Raw genomic sequence first — 18,197 nt, forward strand, 5'->3', positions numbered from 1 at the left:
CAAACCTGTCAGAGATCCAAATAAGGAATTAAACATTACTTGAATATATAAGAAGCACAAAAATGTAGCTTCCAAAATTTAAACAATTTGTAGAGACATCTGATTGCTTAGACAGTCCCCTATATTCCTCATAACATTGTTGGAACATCTGTCTTCAGCCTTCTGGCTCAGAAGCATCTGACAGACCTTAAGTGAAGCAGGAAATGTGAAGGACTAGCTTACCTTGCCTGGCAGAGCTAAGCTGTTGACTATTATGCATTTTGTGTCCTTTCTTGTACGGTATATTTTGTCTGCAAATGCATTACGGAAATTCTTGCCCAGTGGCTACCTTGCTACAGTTAAAGACACTTCATATGGAGGTAATGATTTTAAAACTTTTCTTTGAAGTGTGAAGGAGGTACTGTCAGAAGCAGACATGGATCCTAGTCAAAAGATCTATTAATAATGAAATGCTTTTAAGTATCATATTCTGTGGATCTCTGATGCTTTTGAAGACTATTTTTATATAGTATATCTGAACTGCTAAAGCTTGATGACTCTTAGCTATTTACTATTTGAATAACATTGAAAACCTGTCCATACATAGCATTGGCCTGAGAGGAAGGATGGAGACTGGGCCCTAACACAGTGTCTTGATACCATGGGCAAGGCTCATGGTACTGGACTCTGTTCTTGACTTTAGATTCTTCTCTTGATGTGACAGGAGCCCAAAGAGTCTTGCCTCAGTTATTCTGGAGGAGGAAAGTTTGTTTATTGCTACCAGGTATCATTCTGGCCAGTTGGCCACCCAACTAGATGTTAAAATACTCTGCTGTGGTTGACATTCTCCTCTGGCCTTGACCCCAGCAGTATTCTCCATGCCTGGGCTTCCAGGGGTGCCCCTGAGCAGGAGGTGGCATGGAGGAGCCGTGGGTGGATGCTCTCTAAGTGTGGAGATCTCATGTTAGGGGTCAGGATATGGAGGTGTGTGAGAAAGGCAGCAAGGCTGCAGAGGGAGGATGAAGAGGCTGACCACAGGGTTAGGGTCTCCAGGCATGCTTCTTGTGACTCTTACATGTCAAGAAAGAACTGAGGCCCAGAGAAATGACAAGATCCTTCTGTACTGGGCCATGAGTGAGAGGCAGGGTGGGCCTGTGTTGTCATAGGGTGTGGATGCTTGGGTGTACCACTGTGGACATCCTGGTGTCTGAAAGGCAGCTTCCAAATCCAAATAATAATGCATTGGAATGGAAATCCTTTAATATTTTAGAACTAGAAAGGACTGCAGCTACCCAGCCCAGACTCCTCCCTGTGGAGGGAGAACAGGTACAGATAGGGGAGGTGAAGGGCGTCATGATCAATGGTGAACGTCGTTCTACAATGTGTATGAAGGACTTATGGAACAGTATTGCAAGACACTTTGGCACGGCATTAGTGCACTTACTCCTGCTGCCTAGGGTTCTCACTGTGGGGCAGGGACTGTTGGATTTACTGCCTGTGGACATGCCTGCCATAAGGTTGTCTGCACCTAGGTGTCCCTGTTGCTGTCCCTTCAGGCTCCAGGTTGAGAAGCTCATTTCTGGCCACACAACCTGAGTCAGTTCTGGCCACACAACCAGAGCTGGGCAGGAACTCTCAGCCAGCAGTGGAAAAGAGAGAGAGAGAGAGAGAGAGAGAGAGAGAGAGAGAGAGAGAGAGAGAGAGAGAACACCCTGTGCTGAACAAACTAGAGTAGGGATTGACTGACTAAATTTACAGTGAACTCTTGAGTCAGCAGTTGGAGGGCCCTGCCTTCCCTGGTGCATATAAAAGAACCTGGTGTCTGAGGCACCCTCAGCATCTTCAGCCTCCAGTGTGCAGTTCTGTCTTCTCCCTGCTCACTTGCCCACACTCTCATGTTCCTCAGCATGACCTCCTGCAGCCGGCAGTTCTCCTCTTCCAGCTCCATGAAGGGCTCCTGTGGCATCGGTGGTGGCTCTAGCCGCATCTCCTCCATTCTAGCTGGAGGATCCTGCCGGGTTCCCAGCACCTATGGGGGCATGTCGGTTTCCTCCTCTCGCTTCTCCTCTGGGGGAGCCTGTGGGATCGGAGGTGGCTATGGCGGTGGCTTCAGCAGCAGCAGTTTTGGTGGAGGAGTTGGTGGTGGATTTGCTGGCGGCCTTGGTGATGACCTCCTGGTGGTCAGTGAGAAAGTGACCATGCAGAACCTCAACGACCGATTGGCCACCTACCTGGACAAGGTGCGTGCCCTGGAAGAGGCCAACAGTGACCTAGAGGTGAAGATCCGTGACTGGTATGAGAGGCAGTGGCCCACGGAGATCAAAGACTACTCCCCCTACTTAAAGACCATCGAGGACCTGAATAGCCAGGTGGGTGGCTCTGTTGGAAAAGAGGTCAGAACTGCAGTGGCCTTTAGGAAACACACTTCTAGAGAGTCTAATACATAGGCAAGAAGACTAAAGAGGTTAACCTTTGGAGGTTAATGGTCACGGTTATCCAGAGGAGTGGTTGAGGGTCCATTTAGAACATCCATGCCTCAGATAGAACTGGGACCTGACTCTTAATCCCCTTGAGGTTATATTATGCTGCATGCTCAGCTCCTTAAGTCTGGGCCTAGGAACGGGTTGTTGGTAGACATAAGTTCACCCCCATATAACATGTGTGTTTAGATAACTAAGTAATCAGTTGTCAGAAGCTGAAGGAGCTTACCTGCTAGTCAGGTGACCACCGGGCCTGGGGTGGCTCCTTTTTATCCTCTCTGTGCATCTCCCTTGAGTAGTAGGGTCTCTGGGTGATCAGACTTAATATCTTTTCATTTCACGTCTAGATTGTTGCTGGCACACAGGAGAATGCACAGACCAGTCTGCAGATCGACAATGCCAGGCTGACAGCTGATGAGTTCAGGCTCAAGTGAGCAGCCAGTATGCTTGACAGAGGGCAGAGGGCAGAGGGCAGAGGGCAGAGGGCAGAGGGCAGAGGGCAGAGGGCAGAGGGCAGAGGGCAGAGGGCAGAGGGCAGACGTGAGAGGGGAGAGGGAAGAGGGGAGAGGGGAGAGGGGAGAGGGGAGAGGGGAGAGGGGAGAGGGGAGAGGGGAGAGGGGAGAGAGCAGGGACAATAGAGTAGGTTTTTCTATTTTCATCTTTGACCTCTTTCCTCCCAGGTTTGATAATGAGTTGTTCCTGCGGCAGTCCGTGGAGTCAGATATCCAAAACTTGAGCAAGGTGCTCGATGACCTGGGCCTGTCCAGAGATGACCTGGAGATGGTGATTCAGAACCTCATGGAGGACCTGGCCTCCCTTATGAGGAACCACGAGGAGGTGGAGCTGCTGAAGAGTTTGGGGATGGAAGGAAGGTGTGGTGAGGTTCCCAAGAGAGGTGACCACTCCCTTGTGATCTTTCCTAGGAGATGATTGCCTTGAGGGGCCAGACTGGTGGGGACGTCAACGTGGAGATGGACGCGGCCCCTGGTGTGGACCTGAGTCGCATTCTGAATGAGATGAGGGACCAGTATGAGCAGATGGCAGAGAAGAACCGCAGAGATGTGGAGGCTTGGTTCCTGAGCAAGGTTGTGACCTGCTTCCTCCCTAGTCCTCCATGACTCCTAGCCAGGGAGGCTTTGGAGAGTCTCACACTTTTTCCTCTCTTCTGTCTCAGACTGAGGAGCTGAACAAAGAGGTGGCTTCTAACAGTGAGCTATTACAGAGTGGCCGCAGTGAGGTGTCTGAGCTCCGCAGGGTGTTCCAGGGCCTGGAGATCGAACTGCAGTCCCAGCTCAGCATGGTATGAAGCATCTGGCCCTAGTGCTGTCCAGTAGTCCCCATCACTCAGGGGCCACCAGGGAATGAGACTGGAACCCCTGGTGGTGTCCTTTCTAGAGACTGAGAAATTAAAGGCAGAATGTTGGGGAAACATGTTTCCTATATGTCTCTTCTAATTGCTGGTCCATCTGGGGACAAGACCCATGTACCTATCTCAGTAATATTCCCAGGTGTCTTCAGAGACAGTGGTGACCATCACCATTGTTCTTCACCATTCTTCTGTTCCTTCACAGAAAGCATCCTTGGAGAACAGCCTAGAAGAGACCAAAGGCAGATACTGCATGCAGCTGTCCCAGATCCAGGGTTTGATCAGCAGCGTGGAGGAGCAGCTGGCTCAGCTGCGCTGTGAGATGGAGCAGCAGAGCCAGGAGTACAACATCTTGTTGGATGTGAAGACAAGGCTGGAGCAGGAGATCGCCACTTACCGATGTCTGCTGGATGGCGAGGGTTTCCAGTGAGTTGGCCCTTAGTCCCTGCTCCCAGTACTTCTACCTCTGCTGCTCCCTGCACATCTAATGCTCCTGTGTCTTCTCCCCCAATCCCAGAAGCTCCTCCTCACATCACTCCTCTGGGCAGTCCTCTTCTTCTTGAGAAGGTAAGGCTCCTGGGACCAATAGCTTGACTCTGTAGAGTCAGGGCTAAGGCCCTCTTCCCAGAGTCCTGGAACTCCCTTCTCCTACTTGGCAGGTTGCTTAGCTGCCAGAATCCACCTCACCTTTTTCTTTCTCTTTTTCAGTCTTCTCCTCATCCTCCCGCCAGCCCAGGTCCATCCTGAAGGAGCAAGGCTCAAGCAGCTTCAGCCAGAGCCAAAGCAAGAGTTCCAGAAACTAATCTTTTTTTCCCAGAGTTTCCTGACCCACAGGGCCTCTTACCCTGGAGGCTTGTGGCAGAACCCTGATTTCTTTGCCTGGTCCCCATCTGTCTCCCCTACCCTCTCATGGTCATAGCCTAATAAAGCTTTTTGTTTGATGCAAACTTGTGTGATGTCTATGTTTTGTGGATGGGAAAGGAGTTGAAGGGACCTCTCAGGAACTCCTCTTTGATCCTGAGACTTAAAGAGGTGCAGAGAACAGATTGTGTTTCATAAGAACTTGCAGAGGCTCTGAGAAGTTTTCCATGCAAGAGGTCATTGGGAGTATGGGTGGAATGAGGGGACACATTAAGAGAAGACATTCATGGATGGCCACTGTGAAATCCTGAAAATGATGTTTAATTTTCCTTTTCTAGAGACCCTGCAAGGCAGATGAAATTAGGGCCCTTTAGTGGTTGGGAACTTCTAGGAATCAAGGGATACAGCTGCTTTTGTTTAAGACACAGCACCTGACATTTAAACTCCTCTCTAGGTCTAATGTGTGGTCCCAGTTTGCCTTTCTGTTAATACCACTCCATGTGTTCAGCTATTTCTCCCCTAAAGTGACCTCAGCACTTTGGAGTTGTGCTTGGGAATGGCTCTTCTATCCACAAGTCAACCACACACACACACACACACACACACACACAGCTTTTGGTATTATAGAAAAGGAAGGTAGATTCTTAGGATGGAGTCATGGTCCTGGCCAGGCTAAAAATCTCTCCTAGGCTGTCCTTCCTCCTCACCTTATCCATCCCTTCCTCTGAATGCTGATGAGTGTCTGGGAGACATCTGCTACCCATTCCCTCTTCCCGATCTCTGTCCATTCCCATGGCTAACACCATTTCTGGAGCTATTATGCCCAGGTCTTGGGGTCTCCAAGAGATCTCAAATAGTTGCCATACCCATTGTAGAGAAACACAAGAGCCTTTTATTTCAAACCCAAGTTTGGACAGCATATTTCACGGAGCAAAGTTGCAACCCATGTCTAGGAGTGTAGAGAATATATACAAGCAGATTACGTGGGGCAGGGAAGTGGCAGATGAGGGAAGGTATAATGTTTTTCCAAACCAGTTACAGCTGCCTGAGAAAACTTAATTGGCATAATTTCTCTCTAAGGATGTATGGATTTTGTTTTTCCCAAGGCCATAAGCCACCTGTGTTGGGGAGTGTTTGACCATCCATCAGAGAGGGTGCCAGCTTCATGTGAAAGAGAATTTTGAAATAGTCCCAAACTAATAAAAATAACAGGGCCCTGATTCCATTCCTTTTCCCTAACCTAAATAGTTAAAAGTGCCTGTCAGCAGGTTTGGGCCCAGTTAATTAGTTACAGAGGACGTGGAGTTACAAGACAAAGGCCTGTTAAGAACATCCCAAACTGATTGGCCAAGGGAGGAACTACACCCTGCCCCCATGGTACAGCCTGTTAGTGTTCCAAAAAGTAAAACAACCAATTGTGTGCACCCGTGCAAAAGTTCACTTTTTCCCCACCCCGCCCATATATAAGCGATAGACCCCTGAGGCAGGGAGGGTGTCAGTCCCTCTATCCCCTATGTAAGATATGGAGATATGGACTGGCCCAGAGCTCTGATTTAATAAACCACCTCATGTGCTTACATCAAGATGGTCTCTCGTGTGTCCTTTGGGTGCATCCTATTCTGTGACTTGAGTGGACTCCCCTTCTGGGGAGACCTGGACCTTTCACAGTTGGCATGGACACTGAAGGCTGCATTTGTTTATCTGTTCTCAGGCTGATACCATCATTCCCAGGATGGGAGTGCTATTGGAAGGAGGATTTGTGGAACTTTGGCTTCAGCTGTGTCTTTTGGGATAGGCAGGTGGCGGGAAGGAATGGGGGGCTTCTGTGTGAGCTGGGGCTATGGGGGAAGCGCTGAGGCTGGTACTAGCCATTTGACTTGGATTCTTCATTTCCCCCTCTGCTAGTAACTCTGGAGGCCAATCTTGGTCTCACTTGTCAGGAGCCATAATGGGACAAGCTAATAATTGGCAGATGATCATCCTGAAATGCTTGCCTCGGATTATTATATAATCTGCCATGAGTGTGTCCCATTAGCAAGGCTGTGGTGGTCGTGATCTTAGGAAAGATTCCTGCTATTAATATGCTTTTCCTGTTGTTATTATTATTACACATATGCAACTATCACTAATCAATAGCACACCCCTTTGTAGCAGATCTCTGCAGATACACGAAGATGTACTGTCTTGTCGTGATACTATATAGACAAATATATGACTTCTTAAGTCTTAATGATGATCCTATAAGAATCCCTAAAATTATATCAATGATTCCTAAGCTCTTTTTTTTTAAACATTTTATTTATTTATTTTATATATATGATGAATACACTGTAGCTGTCTTCAGACACACCAGAAGAGGGCGCCAGATCCCATTACAGATGGTTGTGAGCCACCATGTGGTTGCTGGGAATTGAACTCAGGACCTCTGGAAGAACAAGCAGTGCTCTTAGCTGCTGAGCCATCTCTCCAGCCCCCTAAGCTCTTTTATAACAGGACTGCTATTAAGTCCCTCAGGCATAGTGGGAACTGCAATGAAAACTCTGCCAGTCTCCCTAGTGTTATCAGTTAATTGCCCTGAGAAAGATAGTAACAAGAGCTTCTCCTGCTTAAAGCACATTCCAAGAGGTCATAATAAAATTAACCTAGGTCATTAAAGGAAATCCACGATTTATTATAGGTACCAGGACAGAAGAGAAAATATTGCCTGGGTTTATCTATACAAAACTTCACTAATTTCTTAAGTTATAGTTTCAAACCTTCTGCGAACCTGTGGAGCTAGACAGGTGATGAATGTCTAGCTAGATAATTACTCCTAATGGATATTCATGTAAACATTCTGTGTTGTAAACTTCTATTTCAATTTATGATTTGAATTTTGGTGTGAACTTGTGATGAACTTTGTAACATGTGATCATGTACTCTGAATGGTGTATAAATACTGAAGACAAAGACAAAGGAGTTAGTTAGAATAGAGTTAGTTAGAATAGAGTTCATCAGTTAGTTCATTCGTTAGTTAGTGAGTGAGTGGATCAGTTAGTTAGTTAAGACCCTGTCGCCCTTTCCTTTCCCTCTGCCTAGAATTTTTCTCCCTTAGAATTTTTACTTTGTTAGAATCTTTTCTTCTTCCCCACTCAGGACCTTTCCAAGCCTTTCCCCTCAGATAGCTTCCATAGGATACTTTTTACACTTAATAAGCTCTATAGCAACTTTTCTAAGTGTCTTTTCTTCCTGTGACCCAGCCTGCAGGTTAGATTCCAGCAGTTCCTGCTGAGATAGAACCAAGGCCATGTTGCCTAATCCTCTGCTGTTAGGCTACAGGTGTTAATCACCCTAGCCTGCAGTCTCTTACCCTCAGAAGAAAATTTGAGGATAATACAAGGCTATTTACTTGACCCCTTGCTGGTCTTAGGGCCAGGATGCTGACTGTAGGTCAGCTACAGTAGCATAGGGGCTGCCTGGAGAAGAAACAGATGGAGGAGGAGAAGAAAGAAGAAGCAGCTGCATCTCTCCCTCACACCCAAGCCTGGGCTGGCCCCCAGCATTTTTGGTGCCTCTGAACCGAGACTTTGAAAAAGGTAAATGGACACAGATAGGACTCACAACCGGGTCTTGCATACACCTTGGCCAACAGCGCATGGTTATGGAGGGGGAGAAATAGTTTAATTGCCTACTGCCATCAGCAGAGGCGGTGCCATCAGTAGGTGCCATCAGCACCTGGTTGGGTACCATCAGTACCTGGATTAGGCCAGGAGCCATCAGCTCTGGCTTTAAATTGCCTACTGTCATCAGCAGAGGTGGATAGTAGGTGCCATCAGTAGGTGCCATCAGCACCTGGTCGGGTACCATCAGTACCTGGATTAGGCCAGGAGCCATCAGCTCTGGCTTTAAATTGCCTACTGTCATCAGCAGAGGTGGATAGTAGGTGCCATCAGTAGGTGCCATCAGCACCTGGTCGGGTACCATCAGTACCTGGATTAGGCCAGGAGCCATCAGCTCTGGCTTTAAATTGCCTACTGCCATCAGAAGAGGCGGATAGTAGGTGGCATCAATGCCTAGCTGTTTTGTTAGAAGCTATCAGCACCCATCTTAGGTCAGGAGCCATTGATTCTGGGTTGTATGAGTTTTGTGGGTATCTTTCAGGATGGGACAAAGTGAGTCTACAGACAGAGAGTTCTTTACAGATGTTATTTAACATACTCTTAAGAAAAAGGGCATTAAGGTTAGCACTAGTCAGCTGACTGACTTTCTTTAGCTTGTACAGTCAGTCCCTGGTTCCTAGAAAGGGAAAGTCTAGATGTGGATACATGGGAGAAGGTAGGTTTAGATATTAAAAACTGGTTTTCAGAGAATGGAGGAAAAGGTATGCCCCTTACAGCATTTGCTATTTGGAATGTGCTTAAAGAAACATTAGCAGATGAAAGAAGAAGGGCCTTAGGTGCCCAAAGAGGCACCAGATTCACCTCCTTGTGAGGGGACTCCATTACTACAGTCTCGCCCAGGATCTACAAAAATTTTTATTCCTCAACAGAAAAGTCTGAGAAAAGTAGTTCTCTGTCTGGTTGTTGTGTGACCTTTTGTCTAAATTGCCTGGTTTTTCTTGTGCTGGGTTGTCTAAATCATCTGATTTCCCGTGTGCCGTTTTGTCTAGGTTTGTCTAAGTTGTTTGGCTTCTAAGTTGTTGGTGGCTGTCTGGAGGCTGGGGAGGACACGTTGGTCCTTTTAGAGGAAAGGGCACAAGAGACCTCCCGGCCGTCTGTCTTTCTGAACTGGTGTTGGCTTTCACGTTTGAGACGGATTCTTGTTAGTCTTTGTGTGTGCTTCTTTTGTCTGTGTTTCGTGTTATTTGTTGCAATGGGGCAGACTCAGTCTGTGGTAACTCCCTTAAGCCTGACATTAAATCATTGGGCAGAAGTGAAGGACAGAGGTCATGAGCTATCAGTTAACATCAAGAAGGGACCATGGCAGACTTTCTTTACCTCAGAATGGCCTACCTTTGATGTGGGATGGCCACCTGAGGGGACTTTTGATCTGTCTACTATCTTTGCCGTTAAGGCTATTATTTTCCAGTAAGGACCGTGGTGCATCCCGATCAACAGCCATACATCGTGGTTTGGCAGGACCTGGTCAAAAACCCCCCTCTTTGGGTGAAACCATGGATAAAAGAGAAGCCAGGCTCCCGAGTCCTGGCTCTCAGTACAGGGCCCAAACTGAAACCAAAAACGGCCCTAGAAACCAAACCCTTGGCTCCGCCTAAGGTCTATCCTGAGATTGAGGAGCCACCTGAGTGGGCAAACCCGCTCCTACCCCCCTACCACCGACCACCTTCACCACAGGCTCCCCCGGCACTGGCTCCGAGCTTGGAACCTCAGGGAGCAGGAGAAGGGGAACCGGCAGCCGGCACTCAGAGTTGGAGAGGTCTAAGCCCTGAAATATGGATTCCACCGTTTCCTTGCCTCTCCGAGCTACGGGCCGGCTCCCACTGAACCGAATGCAGTGCAGTTCCTACAATATTGGCCTTTTTCTTCCTCTGATCTATATAAGTGGAAAATTAACCACCCTTCTTTTTCAGAGAACCCCGCGTCCCTGACTGGGCTGGTGGAGTCTGTGATGTACTCACACCAGCCCACCTGGGATTATTGCCAGCAGCTCCTCCAAACCCTCTTCACAACAGAGGAGGGAGAGAGAATTTCCCTAGAGGCCTGGAAAAATATTCGGAATGCCGCGGGTCAACTCTTGCAGACTCCAGCAGAGATCGATGAAGCCTTTCCCCTCAACCGACCCCAATGGGACCATAACTCGGCCTCAGGTAGGGAGTGACTGTCCATCTACCACCGGGCTCTTGTGGCGGGCCTCTGGGGGAGCAGCGAGACGCCCCACCAATTTGGCCAAGGTAAGAGAGGTTATGCAGGGACCCACGGAAGCCCCTTCAGTCTTCTTAGAGCGCCTCATTGAGGCATATCGTAGATACACTCCCTTCGACCCCGCCTCAGAGGGACAGAAGGCTTCCGTTATTATGTCCTTCATTGGACAATCTGCTCCAGGTATTAGGAAGAAGTTACAACGCATTGAAGGATTACAGGATTATACAATTAGGGACGTGATTAAAGAAGCAGAGAAAGTATACCATAAGAGGGAGACTGAAGAAGAAAAGGCAGAGAGAGAGAGAGAAGAAAGAAAGGAGTAAGGAAGAAGATAAAAGACAGAGAAGGCAGGAAAAGAATTTGACTAGGATTCTGGCCGCAGTTGTAGATGAGGGCAGGCTCCAGGGAACTAGAGGAACTAGACAGGTAGGGAACCTGGGCGAATACCGGAGGCAGGAGCCAAGGAGACCCAGAAGAGCTAGCCACACCCTAGACAAAGACCAGTGTGCCTATTGCAAGGAAAAAGGTCATTGGGCCAGAGAGTGTCCTAAGAAGAAGGGACCCAAGGTTCTGGCCCTTGGTGAAAATGAAGATTAGGGGGGTCGAGGCTTGGTCCCCCTCCCCGAGCCTAGGGTAACCCTGAGAGTGGAGGGGATCCCCATGGATTTTCTTGTTGACACGGGAGCTGAATATTCAGTGGTCAAGAAACCTCTGGGGAAGTTGAAAAATAAACAAACCATAGTCATTGGAGCGACTGGGCAAAACTCGTATCCCTGGACCACCTCGAGAACTGTGGACCTGGGAAGGGGGCAGGTGTCTCACTCCTTCTTGGTAATACCCGAATGCCCTACCCCATTGTTAGGCAGAGACCTCTTAACCAAGTTAAAGGCACAGATAAATTTCACCTCCCAGGGGCCGGCTGTGCAATGGGGCTCAACCACATCCCCGGTGTTAACCCTCTCCCTAAAAATAGAAGATGAGTATAGACTATTTCAATCTGGTGATCAGAAGCACCCTTCATCAGAATTAGAGATGGGACCTTGGTCCTGGTTCACTGAAGCATGGGCAGAGACTGGGGGGATGGGGATGGCCAAGAATGTACCCCCGATAGTCATCGAGCTCAAGGCTGGAGCTACTCCCATTGGGGTTAAACAGTATCCAATGAGCAAAGAAACCAGGATGGGAATACGTCCCCATATTGAGAGACTACTACAACAAGGGATTCTAGTCCCCTGCAAGTACCCATGGAATACACCCCTGTTGCCGGTAAAGAAACCAGGCACTGGTGACTACCGACCCGCTCAGGATCTCCGAGAAGTTAACAAACGGGTACTAGATATTCACCCCACAGTGCCGAACCCCTATAACTTGCTCAGTTCTCTGCCCCCAGACAGGACTTGGTACTCAGTTTTAGACCTCAAAGATGCGTTCTTCTCCCTGAGACTTCATCCCCAGAGTCAACCTATGTTCGCCTTTGAGTGGAGAGACCCGGAGAATGGCAGAGCAGGACAATTGACCTGGATTCAAAAACTCTCCCACCCTGTTTGATGAAGCGCTCCACCGGAACCTAGCCCCTTTCAGGGCTAACAATCCTCAGGTGACTCTTTTAATTTACGTAGATGACCTTCTGATTGCCGCTGAGAACGCTCGAGACTGTGAGAGAGGTACAGAACACCTCCTGACTGAGCTGGGTAAGTTGGGGTATCGTGTATCTATGAAAAAGGCCCAGCTGTGTAGGACCGAGGTGACCTACCTGGGCTACACCTTGAAAGATGGACAGCGCTGGCTGACTGAAGCCAGACAGCAGACCGTTATGCAGATCCCGACCCCAATCACCCCTCGTCAAGTAAGAGAATTTCTTGGGACAGCTGGGTTCTGCAGACTGTGGATCCCAGGTTTTGCCACCCTGGCAGCACCGTTATACTCCTTGACTAAAGAACAAGGGGAGTTTGTCTGGACAGAGGAACATCAAAAAGCTTTTGATGCTTTGAAAAAGGCTCTGCTGGAAGCCCCAGCCTTGGCCTTACCAGACTTGACCAAGCCTTTCACTCTCTATATAGATGAGAGGAAGGGGGTCGCTAGGGGAGTTTTGACTTAGACTCTGGGACCATGGAAACGCCCAGTGGCGTATCTCTTAAAGAAGCTAGATCCGGTAGCCAGTGGTTGGCCTGCCTGTCTAAGGGCCATAGCAGCTATGGCTCTACTAGTGAGAGATGCTGATAAACTAACCTTGGGCCAAAACCTGTCAATAGTGGCCCCCCACGCTTTGGAGAGCATAGTCAGACAACCTCCCGATCGCTGGATGACAAACGCCAGAATGGCACATAACCAGAGTCTCCTCTTGACTGAGCGTATCACCTTCGCCCCACCGGCCATCCTAAACCCTGCCACCCTGCTACCCGAGGTTGACAGCTCGGTGATCCACCAGTGTGGAAAAATACTGGCTGAAGAAACATCCAGCAGACCGGACTTGACTGATAAGCCCTGGCCAGGGGTGAAGACCTGGTTCACTGATGGGAGCAGCTTCGTGGTTGAGGGTAAGCAAAAATCGGGGGCAGCAGTGGTAGATGGGAAAAAGACAGTGTGGGCCTCAGCTCTGCCAGAAGGAACCTCAGCGCAGAAAGCAGAACTAGTGGCTCTAACACAAGCCCTAAAACTGGCAGAGGGACAACAAGTAAACATCCATCCTGACAGTAGATATGTGTTTGCTACTGCTCATATACACGGTGCTATCTACTGACAGAAAGGGTTATTAACCTCAGCAGGTAAAGACATTAAGAATAAAGAAGAGATTTAAAACCTTTTAGAGGCAATCCACCTTCCAAAAAAGGTGGCTATAATCCATTGTCCTGGCCATCAGAAAAGAACTGACTTTGTTGCTAAAGGAGATCAGACGGCTGACGTTGAAGCAAAGAAGGCTGCTCAGGGACCCATGATTTTAGCCGTCAAACTCAGGCTCAAGGTCCCTGACCCTATTAAGCTGCCATGGGCTGAGCCAGTGCCCCTATCAGAGGAAGAAAGCCTACATTATCTATCTGGGCTTCATCAGTGGACCCACCTGGGACCCGAAAAGATGATGGAGATAGTGGCCCAGTCTAAGTATAAGATTCCAAGGCTGAAGAAACTAGCTCACAAGCTAGTACGAGAGTGTAGAGCATGTGCTTTCACAAACGCCGGTCACCATCAAGAGGTAAAAGGAACCAGGCTGCGGGGAGACCGACCTGGTTCATATTGGGAGGTTGATTTCACTGAAGTAAGACCAGCCAGATATGGTAACAAATATCTCCTAGTGTTTATAGACACTTTCTCAGGATGGGTTGAGGCTTTTCCCACCAAAAAGGAAACTGCTACTGTGGTGGCCAAGAAGATACTGGAAGAAATTCTACCCAGGTTTGGAGTACCAACGATAATTGGGTCAGACAATGGGCCTGCCTTTGTCGCCCAGGTAAGTCAGGGATTGGCCAGACAATTGGGGTTTGATTGGAAATTACATTGTTCTTACCGACCCCAGAGTTCAGGACAGGTAGAGAGGATGAATAGAACCATTAAGGAGGCCCTGACTAAATTGTCCATTGAGACCAGTGGAAGTGATTGGACAGACTTGCTCCCTCTTGCCCTATTCCGGGTTCGAAATACACCCGGAGTCCTGGGACTTACTCCTTTTGAGATTCTTTATGGATCCCCACCTCCCATCTATGAGACCCTTGAGAGTGTAGCACGCTCTGATGATGGCTATATTCCCCCTCTGCCTGTTCTAGCCCAACTAAAGGCCTTAGAAATTGTAAAGAAGGAGATATGGGGAGCTTTGAAGAACTCTTATGCTCCAAAGGAAGACCCAGTGCTGCACCAGTTTGAGGTTGGAGACACCGTACTAGTGAGGAGACATCGGACGGGCAACCTCGAGCCACAGTGGAAAGGCCTGTACCTGGTCCTGTTGACCACCCCTACAACAGTGAAAGTGAACGACATAGCCTCGTGGATCCACGCTTCTCACGTGAAAAGAGCACCTCCAGACTCTCAGCAAGATGAATGGGCCTTGGAGAAGACTGATAACCCGCTTAAGCTGCGCCTGTGTCATAAACGGTGCTCTGAGTAAGAACCCCAATCCTCATACCCCTCAACAACTCATCTGGCAAATTGAGGACCCAATTACTGGCACCGTTATAAACAGTACCCAACAGGTTGTCCCTCTGGGAACATGGTGGCCTGCCCTATACTTCTGTCTCCATCAGATCAACCCTGCGGCTAGGAGTTTCCCCCCAAACTTAGTGCGCAGCTATGGGTTTTACAGTTGTCCTGAGTCTGATAAGGATACACATTGTGGGGGACCCCAAGTTTTCTTCTGTGGGAAATGGAGCTGTGTCACCTCGAATGATGGAGATTGGAAGTGGGCTACATCATCCACTGGGGATAGACTGACTTTTTCTTTTGCTAACTCAGGTCCAGGCCCACATGCAATAATGGGACTGTATAAAGACAAGCCATGCTCCCCAACCGATTTAGACTACATAAAGATGCAATTCACTGAGAAAGGAAAAGCGACAGACTTTTCTAGATGGTACAATGGTGTGACCTGGGGCATAGTTTTTTTTTATAAATCTGGAGGTGGGGTGGGATCTCGCCTTCTTGTCCGCCTAAAAATAGAGAGCCCTCCAGCCCAATCTTTAGGCCCCAATAGTGTGTTATCTGAACAGAAACCACCCCTACCAGCTGCCCCAGTGGCACCTCCTAGGCCCATGGAAGGTAACATCCTCGGTTCCATTCTCACTCCAGCCACATCCATTCCAAGAACTGGACAGAGACTGTTAAATTTAATTCAGGGAGCCTTTACTGTATTAAATGGATCTCAACCTAACATAACTAAATCCTGTTGGCTCTTCCTCTCCTCTGGACCCCCTTATTATGAAGGTATTGCAACGACAGGGGCTTTTAACAACACCACCAACCACAGCGCTTGTATATGGAACAGTAGAAGTAGATTAACCCTTACTGAAATTTCAGGACAAGGGATCTGCATAGGAAACCCACCAGAAGCTTATAAACATCTATGCAACCAGACTCTTAAGAACCCAAAGACCGCTGTTAACAGATTCTTAGTACCTGAAATCGATAAATGGTGGGTTTGCAGCTCTGGGCTAACACCATGTGTTTCCACTGCTATCTTTGATGAGAACAAAGATTATTGTGTACTTGTTCAGTTAATCCCCCGGGTTTATTATCACCCCGCAGGTACTCTTGAACGTGAGTTTGAGATACACCCTAGACTCTTCATCAGGGAGCCTGTTTCCTTGACTCTAGCTGTTATATTGGGCTTGGGAGTGGCTACAGGTGTAGGGACAGGTGCTGCTGCATTGATACAGACCCCTCATTATTTTCATCAGTTAAGAACTGCCATTGATGTAGATTTGAGAGCTCTGGAACAGTCAGTAACAAAGTTAGAAGAGTCATTGACATCCCTCTCAGAAGTTGTTCTACAAAATAGAAGAGGACTAGACTTGCTGTTTCTTAGGGAAGGTGGCTTGTGTGCTAGTCTAAGGGAAGAATGTTGCTTCTATGTAGACCATTCAGGAGTGATAAAAGACTCTATGAGTAAACTCAGAGAAAGGTTAGACCAGAGACAAGAAGATAGAGAGACTTAGCAAAGTTGGTTCAAAAGTTGGTTCAATAAGTCCCCTTGGTTGACAACCCTATTATCCTCCCTTGCTGGACCTTTTGTGATTTTACTCTTGCTTTTAACCATAGGCCCCTGCATTTTAAATAGATTAGTGACTTTTGTTAGAGAAAGGATAAATGCTGTTCAGCTTTTTGTGTTGTGCCACCAATATTGAGCTTTAGGTCAAGAAAATGATAATTATGACACTGGAGTTTAAACTTCTCTAAAGATCCAAATCGGAAAAAGTGGGGTGAGAATAGACTTATTAATAATTGAGTTTTTATGATTAAAAACAGCCAAATCGGAAGAAGTGGGGATGTAGAGTGAAAAATTATAAAGGCCATTTTATGAAATATGTAGACTTTTTCTTTGCCCTTAGACCTAGGCAGAAGTGCAGATTCCAGAACGAGGAATTGAATGTAAGATTTTCACCACCCCAGGACACATTCCAGGTGAAGGACACTCTGCCCCTGAATCAAGCCTCAAACAATAGGCCCACCTATGGTGGGAGAGGCCCAAGGCAGGAAGACACATTCCTGACTACAGATAAAGATGCTGCCACCTAGGTGGGGCTATAGCCGTAAGATAGTTAATCTGAAATAGTTGGTAATGGCAGGATAGGACATAATGACATGATAAAAACCACATTTTTGAGAAGAATGCAGGGTGATTTCCACATGACACTAAACATTCAGGGTGGGTTTCTCTGGAATGTTTCGCTATTCTTATGTTATGTATCCTTGGCAACCCCTCACTCCCTCCCCACTCCCCTGGTTTGTGGTTTTTCCCTTTAAAACCCTCTATGAACTGGATGTTGAGGTTGGACCTTACTCCTGCACGAGTACGTGGTCAGACTGCTGGCTGCCAGCTCTTTCCCTAATAAACCTCTGCTGATTGCATCCAGGTATGGTTTCTTGTGATCTTTGGGTGGTCGTGATTTTCTGAGACTTGAGGAAGGGTCTCCCGAGTTTGGGGCTCTTCAACACTACTACTCAATTTCTAAATAATCAAGGAAAAGGAAAACCTAACCAGATAGGCATAGCCCAAAAATGTTATTCTTGTGGTCAGCCTGGACGTATTCACAGACAATGTTCTAACAGAGCAGGAGGTGCTATTAATTTCAATGCTCCTAACTCTGCTCAGAACAGAAACCCAAACAGATGTTTTTCACTGTGTCCTCATTGTCAGAGAAGCTTTCATTGGAAAAATGAAAGTAGATCCCGATTTCATAAGAATGGCACTCCCTTATCTGGTGACATTGTAATCTCTAACAATACTGGAATCTTATCTAAGCAGGGAAACTGGGTGAGGGGCAACCTCAGGCCCCTCAAACATTAGAGGTATTACAACAGCCTCAGGCGACCAATACATTTGTCAAAGAACTATACACAGGAAGCACAGGACTGCCTCTCTTACCGGTTGTAAGCTCTGGGGGGTGGGGATGTTGAGAACCATCTCTTTTCTTGGCGTGGACAGCTACTGTTGGCCTTCCTTCTAGATATAGCCGAGGTAGTTGACTTCAGTCTTGCAAAGATAGGCTTTCCTGTCAGATGCCCGATACCCCATGTGACAACCCCCCCCCCCCGAGGTCCTGTAAGAGATTCTGGGTCTCTTTCTGGCACCCCTCTTTCATTTCTGCTGCAACCAGAAGGTCGTCTATGTACTGTACCAGAGTTATGCCTGGGTTATTAACTCTGTACTCACCCAAGTCTTCCTCTAGAGCTCCATCAAAGATAGTGGGGGAATTTTTGTAGTCTTGAGGCAGATGGGTCCATGTGAGTTGTCCATGAATGCCTTTCTCAGGATCATGTCATTCAAAGGCAAAGTACTTTTGGCTTTTGGGGGCCAGAGGTAAGCTGAAGAAAGCATCTTTCAGGTCTATGACATAATACCATTTCTGATCTGGGGACAGAGAGCTTAATAGAGTATAAGGATTAGGCACTGTAGTGTGTATGTCCATCATTCTGTAGTTGACCTCACATAGGTCCTGAACAAGA

General features: G+C 47.7%; 2 protein-coding genes across 3 annotated transcripts; both read left to right on the plus strand.

Moving 5' to 3' along the window:
• Window positions 1-1,886: 1,886 nt before the first annotated feature.
• On the plus strand, window positions 1,887-4,388 carry LOC117711926 (keratin, type I cytoskeletal 16-like). Of its 2 annotated transcripts, none has more exons than XM_034507875.1 (7): window positions 1,887-2,348; window positions 2,807-2,889; window positions 3,140-3,296; window positions 3,383-3,544; window positions 3,634-3,759; window positions 4,031-4,251; window positions 4,343-4,388. In XM_034507875.1, exons 1-7 carry the CDS (start codon window positions 1,887-1,889, stop codon window positions 4,386-4,388), a joined length of 1,257 nt encoding a protein of 418 aa, XP_034363766.1. The 2 variants fall into 2 exon arrangements, with proteins under 2 accessions (XP_034363766.1, XP_034363767.1); XM_034507876.1 differs by having other exon boundaries at window positions 4,346-4,388.
• A 7,873-nt stretch (window positions 4,389-12,261) lies between these two features.
• Window positions 12,262-12,645, plus strand: LOC143442492 (uncharacterized). Its single transcript, XM_076935198.1, has one exon. The coding sequence runs from the start codon at window positions 12,262-12,264 to the stop codon at window positions 12,643-12,645; it is 384 nt and encodes a 127-aa protein (XP_076791313.1).
• Window positions 12,646-18,197: the final 5,552 nt, after the last annotated feature.

The sequence above is a fragment of the Arvicanthis niloticus genome, chromosome 6 (genome assembly GCF_011762505.2).
Source record: "Arvicanthis niloticus isolate mArvNil1 chromosome 6, mArvNil1.pat.X, whole genome shotgun sequence".
In the NCBI taxonomy this organism is placed as follows: domain Eukaryota; kingdom Metazoa; phylum Chordata; class Mammalia; order Rodentia; family Muridae; genus Arvicanthis; species Arvicanthis niloticus.

Coding starts and splice junctions, on each gene's coding strand:
- LOC117711926 (XM_034507875.1), top strand. CDS start 1,887: ATGACCTCCTGCAGCCGGCAGTTCTCCTCTTCCAGCTCCATGAAGGGC. Junction 3,545..3,633: donor AGGCTTGGTTCCTGAGCAAG/GTTGTGACCTGC, acceptor CTTCTGTCTCAG/ACTGAGGAGCTGAACAAAGA. Junction 3,760..4,030: donor TGCAGTCCCAGCTCAGCATG/GTATGAAGCATC, acceptor GTTCCTTCACAG/AAAGCATCCTTGGAGAACAG.
- LOC143442492 (XM_076935198.1), top strand. CDS start 12,262: ATGAAAAAGGCCCAGCTGTGTAGGACCGAGGTGACCTACCTGGGCTAC.